Source organism: Clytia hemisphaerica, unplaced genomic scaffold (assembly GCF_902728285.1).
Source record: "Clytia hemisphaerica strain Z4C2 unplaced genomic scaffold, Clytia hemisphaerica genome assembly, whole genome shotgun sequence".
NCBI classification, from domain to species: domain Eukaryota; kingdom Metazoa; phylum Cnidaria; class Hydrozoa; order Leptothecata; family Clytiidae; genus Clytia; species Clytia hemisphaerica.
In genome coordinates this window covers 113,099-121,284 of record NW_027103802.1, presented here as the reverse complement: position 1 = coordinate 121,284, position 8,186 = coordinate 113,099, and the positions used below count along the sequence as shown (strand labels likewise).

The 8,186-nt window shown below is 35.5% G+C and overlaps 1 protein-coding gene across 2 annotated transcripts in view; it reads right to left on the bottom strand.

Annotated features, from left to right (window-relative positions):
• Window positions 1-319: 319 nt before the first annotated feature.
• LOC136806326 (uncharacterized) overlaps window positions 320-8,186 on the bottom strand; it is a gene marked incomplete at both ends in the record, with an annotated part of 116,288 nt that continues 108,421 nt past the window's right edge. For both annotated transcript variants that reach the window (XM_067062878.1, XM_067062879.1), the window contains 4 exon segments: window positions 320-436; window positions 674-794; window positions 1,398-1,438; window positions 7,124-7,267. In XM_067062878.1, coding sequence (XP_066918979.1) covers window positions 320-436; window positions 674-794; window positions 1,398-1,438; window positions 7,124-7,267 — 423 coding nt within the window.

Genomic DNA, 8,186 nt, shown 5'->3' with positions numbered 1-8,186 from the left:
CAATTTAGGAAATTGAAATTTAAAAATTTTCTAACTCGTCCGGCCCAACCACGGTGGGTCCTTATAGACACTATATATAGCTGAATCTTAATTTGCTGGGTATTATAAAAATACTAGATACGCCCCACGGACAGAGCAAGCGACAAAAGTCTCCTTATCGCGACAAAGGTTTCGTGAAAAATGAAGATTTCTAGAACATTAGCAAAGATTTCCCCCTTTTTTCTAGAATTTTCAGTCGTATTGCTTAAAGTACAGGAAACAAAACCTTTTTTTTTAAATTAAATCCCCAACCAAATTTTACTCTCTAAAAATTACTTACTTCTTCTCCAATATCCCCTTTTCTGACTATATATTCTCCTTTTGGCACAAGTAATGGTTGTATGTAGAGTGAAAGCATTTTGGTGAAGCCAAGTTCCGTACCTTGAAACAACGGTACCTAAAAATCATCCAAAACGCATACTGTTAAGAAATCAATGCTCACGAAAGTTTGTACGCTTAAAGTAAACTCAAGGTTTTGTTAGATAACGTCAATCTTTTACATATTAATATGTCAAATCAATGATGAAGTTGAATCAGTGCCACTTTCTAGTTAGATTCGGTTAGTGGTTGGTGAGTGTACTGATACCACTCATTCTAAACAAGATATAAAGTAATTAAGCTGAATCGATCTTACCGATTCTATGATATCTTTATATAGTGATAAGGTTATATCTGCCTGCAGTGAGATTGGCAGCCCTAAGAAAAGATTTTCCAAATCTACGCCTTTGTTGCGATTCCACATGAACTCGTAAAACCTACAAAAGCAATGAACATCTTTAATAGAAGAGCTCGACCTTGCCCCCTCTCTTACAGAGATAGTTTTTCTTGTTGATATAGCTTTAATTATTTTTGGCAAAGATGAACTGTAGAGGTTTTGATAAGCACGGAAGTTTCATTTTTTAATTCACTTTGATTTCTGGAATTCAAATTATCACATTATAACGAAACCATACCTGGTTGAAAAGATTAGTAAGAGTAGATCACCATACATAGTTTTCAATGAAATTTGCGCGTACAAAGTAGTAATTTGAGAGGGAATAATTTATTTACAAGTTATCTGTTGAAAAATTTTAAATTATAAGAAAATTAAGTCTTATCTCGTTTAAAAAATATATGGATCATTTCAAAACTATGTTTTTCAAAGAGAAATGAAGGCTTCAAGTTGTATAGGTACACATTCACAAGCTTTTTCCCTCTCGTTTAAAAGGACACTTAAAAAAAAGAATCATTCAATTTATTAAAGAGATTGCGACAAAACGTTCAATTTCCACCAGCGGTAAGAAACAATCGTCGCCCAGTGCGCTATTGAAAAACACACTGGCGGAAATGGCGCTTTAGCTACCGTATTTGATTCTTACCCTTTCACTCTCTTTTCAAGATCAGCACGGATATGTTGTTCCTATAAACAATATAAAAAATTTAATATATTGGACGATGAAAGGGATCTGAGGCCGTCTATGTAAATGGTGTTGTTTTTGTATATTTCTTAAAAATCTAACTCGACGGCCACAGATCCCTTTTTATTGTCCAATATATTCTTCACTCTTTGGGATCGGCTGACGTAGGGCAATCGCTCACTCATCTTAACGTATTCAAGTCGAACGTTAACGATAGTAATCAAATCCGGTCACACAACAAACAAAGGTTGGTCAATCGCTGTTTATATCCTGGCCCTTCCACTCACGGAAAAAAGGAAATGGTGGTGAAACGCTTGATAGGATCCCTGATCATCGATTCGATCCTGTGTGTACCCCTAAACCCATTCGGGGGGGGGGGGGGTGTTAGCCCAAAACACAAGTCACAGAGATCAACAACTCTCACCGAGGAAACAAACAAAACTCAAATTGATCACATTTCTAAAAGAGATATTTGACGTCCCAAAACAAAACTCTATAAAAATTGAATTTTCAAAGAAAGAACACCAGTTGCAAAAACACTATTAGTAAGACAACACACGAGGTTGACAGTTCCAGTGGCGTGGTGGGAAAATTTCTCTGGGGTGGCCAAGGCAAATATGGCGCCCTTTTTAAGGATTTTTTGTTTTTGGCGCCCCTCTTTATACGCTAATTATGAACACAAAAAAGGGAGTGTGCGAGCGAAGCGAGCCAGAAAATTTTGAGTTTTTGAGGTGATGAGGGGCGCCATTTTTGTTTTTTTATTTGTCAATCTTTCGATATGGGCGCCTGAAAAATCCTTCTTGGCGTCCCTTATTTTTGGGCGCCCCTTCTCAAAAGGGCTCCGCCGGGGGGCCTGGCCCCCTGGCCCCCCTGCCACCACGCCACTGGACAGTTCCCTGTCGTAAAAACGCTTACCGCACCCATGGTTTATCCTTGGAAGAAACACAACAACAACTAAAACATCATAAAATCATAAAACAATAAAATTATACAGGCAACTAGATTTTTAAGTAATATACAAAAACAACACCATATACATAGACGGCCTCAGATCATTTGCATCGTCCAATATAAAGAAATTAATAGATACAGGGTAGATACACTAAAAAGTCTTTCTGAGAATTGTTTTAACTTTAACTGGTAAAACAATAATGCTAATATCCTAAACTCTTTGAGGTTTACACAGTTACATCGTCAAGTTATATCCTCTTCTTCTGTCTGGATTTTGAAAACCATCAGGGAGAAAACCCTAGATTTCCTTTTTTGTCGTTACACGTTTTTTTTATAATGAACCTCAACTTTGCTCCAAAAGCCTTATTTTTCCTGAAGTTTTAAACCTCAAAGTTCCTTATAGAGTTCCTCATTTACTTAGGGAATTGTAAGAGGGTATCAGGGGCGGGTAGGATTTCAGAGGCGAGTTCGAAATTTTTTTTAGGGTTTAGGAGGAGGTTCCAAAATATTTTCAATGGAAAATGGGGGGGGGTGCGAATTATTTTTGGTTAACTTAAGAGATAACGCAGGAGATGTGACGGGATAAAGGACGCTTACATCCCTTTTTCAATGCTAAAAGCTTATTTTACAAAAGTTCAAAGAATTTCTTTTAAGGAGTCGAGATGGTTTGTGGAGACAAATCTTAGAGATTTAGAATGAAAAAAGAAAACTTCAAAAATATAAAAATTAAACGCGCAAAGAGGAGGATTAATTCATTTTGGTTACCTTAATACCTTTAACTTTCGCACGCCTTTTATTATCGAGCCCTATAATTTTCGCACCTTTTATTTTTGCGCAACCCTTAAAAACGACCTTTTGCGCACCCTTTAATTTTCGCGCACCCCTATTATTATCAATTTTCGCACATCCTAAAATTTGTTTCTCTACATATTTCACATATTTTTTTCTGGCCGTTTTCTAGTCAAATCCTCATAAAAAAGTCTCCAAAAGGCCGGACACTAATCCAGGGTGTCTACGGATTTTTTTTCGGGATTTTCAAGGTTTTCAAGGTTTTTTCGGTCATTTTTAAGTGGTTTTTCAAGGTTTTTTATCAAAAACTTTGGCACTTTTCAAGGTTTTTTGATACTCAGTTGACATGGCTCTTTACAGGAATGTTTTTTTTCAGAGTGATAGGTGAAAGAAAAATAGAGGACAGCAAATAAAATTTATTCGCTTTTGGTGCCCGGGGAATTACTTCCACAGTTAAATTCCTATCTCCCTCTCGAGAACAATACCACAAAAAGAAATACTCCAGCTCCCTAGTCTTCCAACTGTAGAAATAAAGAATTAGAAGCAAAACCACTTGTTTACAGTGACCGAGGAGGTCAATTCGAGGAGGAAAATTTTGATTTTGACTCTTTCAAATGGCTAAACAACGCCTTGTTTTTGATTTTTTTTTACAAAAATCAACTTCCAAAAGAATCAACTTCCAAAAGAGTTGTTTTAAGGAATCCTCGAAATTTTATTGATGAACAGCCATTATTCCAAGACGCTCTGAAGTGATTTGAAAATTGGGGAGCAGTCGATTTCTTAGGGCTCATGCAAACGGAAAATAAGTGACAAAAACTCATCTAATGATAAAAGAACATGTTGCATTCGTTGCGACAGAATCGCAACAGAAACAAATAGGCCTTTTTCGCGCACCCTTTAATTTCCGCGCAGTGGTAGTGCAGACAAATCTATTTTGCCCGGCCATTTCCCCAATCAAATTTTTATAAAAGGTTTACAAAAAGCGGACCCTCAATTAGCGGACAAACATTTTTGCAAGAAATGGCCAAACCCCTATTTTTTTCCTCTCTAATTAGCGGACATCGACGGTCAAACTGGTCACAGACTTAGACAGGATTGATTTATCCAAACCATTCATTTATTAAACACTTCAAAGTTTCATTGAACGAATTGCTTATAGCTGTTTGGACCGCGTCCTTCAGATCCAGTTGGTGAATTTACCTACGCCACAAAAATGATAAAATCATAGACTTGTATAATTCATTAAAACTAAATTGTTGCGTTTGAATAATTATTCTCTTGTTCTTCCTTCTTCAGTGCCGTAGCAACTGTGGGGGGGGGGGGGGCAAGGACTATGCCCCCAATAATTTTTTCAAAAATGGTTAATTTGCAAAATGCAAAGTTTTTCTTTTTTAATTTGTCATAATTGTCACAATTGAGTGCATTTTCAAGCAATCTAGAAGTCAAATTTTCAAAATTCCCTCCCCCCCTCGGGCCAAACCATGGTTGGCCCTTGCGATGTCACTAAACTTCAGCCCCCCCCCATTTGGAAATGCTTCCTACGGCACTGTTCTTCCGATCAAAATTCTAATACTCAACCCCTTAATAGTACCTTATACCAAAATTAGAGCAAAGAGTTGAAAGTTTCTAAAATGTAGACACTTCTAACTAGCGGGCACCAACCCTATTCCCCAACGGTTTTCGCTAATTTGAGGTTCCACTTACTCTGTACCAGAGTGTATCTCACGTTTATCACTTCGTAGTACGCGTAGTACACTCTGTGTACATTGTCTGTTTGATAAAAAATTTCCCGTATGGAGACCTCTGCGATGAAGTATAATTTTAAAATAAAATATCAGCGAACCTACAAATATTGGGATGGAGTCATTTTCTAAGCATGTTTTGGCTGTTTTATTAATGTTTTTGAGCCAAACCAAAAGCTGAAAAGTAACGAAGACATCCAAAATTGTCTAACTAAATTTTTTTCTCTCACATTTTCCATGTAGTCCGCCAAAGAAAAATATAAACATTTTTTACAAAAGTTATGCCGAGAAAACAAAATATGGCCACTCTACATAGATCAAATACCGTAAAGGTAATACTGAATTTGAACATGAAAACAAACAGAAATAATGTGAGTATATTCTTTTGCAGTGGTTAAAACCACTTTAAAATCAAGATTCCAATCCAACAACTTCCTTGAACTTCTCTCTCACGTTCCTGAACTCAAAGATTCAAAATGTAAACAAAAAACATTCGATTTGTACAAAAAGAGTTATTCTGCACAGGAATGTCTTTATTTAGATCTCTCTTTATTCCAATTATCAAGAAGCCAGTTTTGTTATGCTTATTATACCACTATTTTTCGACAAATTTATATACTTTCTTACAATTCTGACGACCATTTTCTCTTATCGCCTCCGATTATCGCAAAACTTCAACAGCACTCCATCGCAGCGGTTGGTTTGAAAAATCTCAAACGAGAAAAGACAATGACAACAGACCCTCTACGGCAATGAATTTTGAAATTACCCGTAGATATCGGGTCTGTGTACAGACAAGGTTCCACTGTACCGACTAACTATTACAGGAAGATTGATTATTTTGAAACTTCTTCAGTCTGAAGCATTAATCCCCTCCGAACATTTTTTGTTACAACTAAACTCAGTACTATGAACAAAACACCATTTCTATTTAGCTCTTCATATGAAATTTACACCCCTGCAAGAAAATAACTAAAGTAATTAGCCCGTTTGTTGAAATTGTGGAGACTTTCTGAAAATTTATTTATGACATTAGAATGCAATTCCAGGTCGGAAGTATCCCAAATGCGGTTACCTACTCCCGTATGTTATCTCGTAAGATAAGGACTATTATTGGTAATTGATATTATAAAGAATTCGATCCAGAAAACTTATTATTAGGGGATTTGGAAAATTATCGTGGATGAATGTCTTTTTAGGCATGTTGGCCAAAATTTGACCTATTGGGTCGATCAATAGGGAAGGAATACTCTTGATACAAGTTTTTGTTTTCAAATAAGAAAACCAATACAACTTTTCGATTCATATGCAAGATTTGACCATATGAACCCAAGTTTTTTCATGATAATCGGAGAGCAATTCAAACCTCAATTCAAATATCGTTAACCTGGCTTGAAATTGATTTATTTCCAGACTAATTTTGAGTTTTAATGTGATGGTTTCTTAGTCTTTTCTTATAAATCTATTTGAGAATGGACGATTTGGCGGATTCTACTTATAGAAATGATGGTTTTGTTTTAAATTGATGGATTCCATGAATCTAATGTAGTCAAAATCAAGAAATTCCTAAATTGGAATATATGGTTTAAATTTGTAAATTTGATGACTTACAGATATTTTACTGATAATGTAAAAACAGAATCTTCTATTTCATTAGTTCAAAGACTAGGGATATCCAATCAGAGCTTTGGCATTTTTATGTATCATTTAAATTAAAATAAATTTCAGCACTGAAAATAATGGTTTTGAAGACGTTTTCGTTTGATGGCCTTTTGAAGCTATTAAAATTTTGCGGTTTTTAAGTAAAATTGTGCGGCTTTATAGCTGACGAATTAGAATTTTTGCAAAATGAACTGCTGCATGATTTATTTCCGTATTCAAAAAATCTTTCTGATATTATTTTCATCCCTCACCAGGAAAAAATTTTCTTTCATTCTGGCTTATGCTAGACTATTATCAATCCCTAAGGTAACCTAAATCTGTCTAATAACTATCAAATGATGAAAAATTTTAGATGATTCCCGCATTTTTTTTTCCTCGAGAATTTGTGTTTGAGAAGAATTTGAACATGTTTGTTTTATGTTTTGCGAAATTTTCCCTAAAAATCTCGCGAAATTAAATGCATTCAAAAATTTAATGCTCACGAAAATATACACTTTAAAAGCAACAAACAAACATATTCTTTACAACAAAAGGTAAGTTCACCTTTAGAAATCTATTGATAGTATCTAATTTCTGCTGGTATCTTGCCCTTTGAACATCAGCATTTGCAAGTGAAGCAGCTGCACTCGCAATGATATAACCATAGAATACAACACCAACAATCATGCACACAAGTGCCAACAGCATCTAAAATAGAATTTTTTAATTGAATTAACAGTTTACAATTGAGCTCCCTTCAAAGGATCTGTCTGCCCGTTTTAGACCAGCGTCCGACATTCAGAAAATGCCCTTCAAAACAGGTTTTTGTAGGGCACCCCTTAGATCAGGGTAAATTTTTGATATTATGCTCTTAATAGGGTGTAAAATCGACAAATAAAATTCAATCTCATTCAATTTTCGATTAAATCGACTTTTTAGTTAATCGATAGAATTTATCAAGGGTCCCTCGCCCCTTTACTAACGATTTCTGAAAATCAAATAATTGACGCTACCAACGGAATCAGCATGAAAAGTAAATAAACAAAATCGTGTTATTTTTTATATTTCGACCATCTAGTGCCGAGGCGGAAAATCAAAGTTATAGGCGTTTTTTGATGACATCAGCAATTTTCTAAGGACATTTGCAGAAAGAGTCAGCCTCACAGCTGCATGAGAGGCCGTGACAGGATGTCGTCAGAGGGTACAATCCTTTGTCTCAACCGCGGGATGATTGAATAGGGGAAGGTCAAAGCCCTGTAAATAAGATTTTTTTTCAATGTTTAAAAATAAATTTTGACTGGTTCACCTGAAATATCAAGAAAAGTATATGACAAAATTGCGTTGGTTTGAAAATTTCGTCAAATAGGCCTCCCAAAATAGCCCGCAATGATCCAAAATTTACCACTTAACGATTTTTTTTAAGGTGGGCCTATTTTGCAAAACACCTACAAAAATAATACGTTTGATTTCCTCGATTACTCTGATGATTCAGACAATACCTCTTTTTTATACAACACGACTCTTTTGGCATAAACGCCCGCGTGTTTATATTTACAATATGCTGGTCATGACGACTAGCAACTTCATCTGCAACTTTTCGAATGTTTTTGTTTTGTTGGTGGTGATT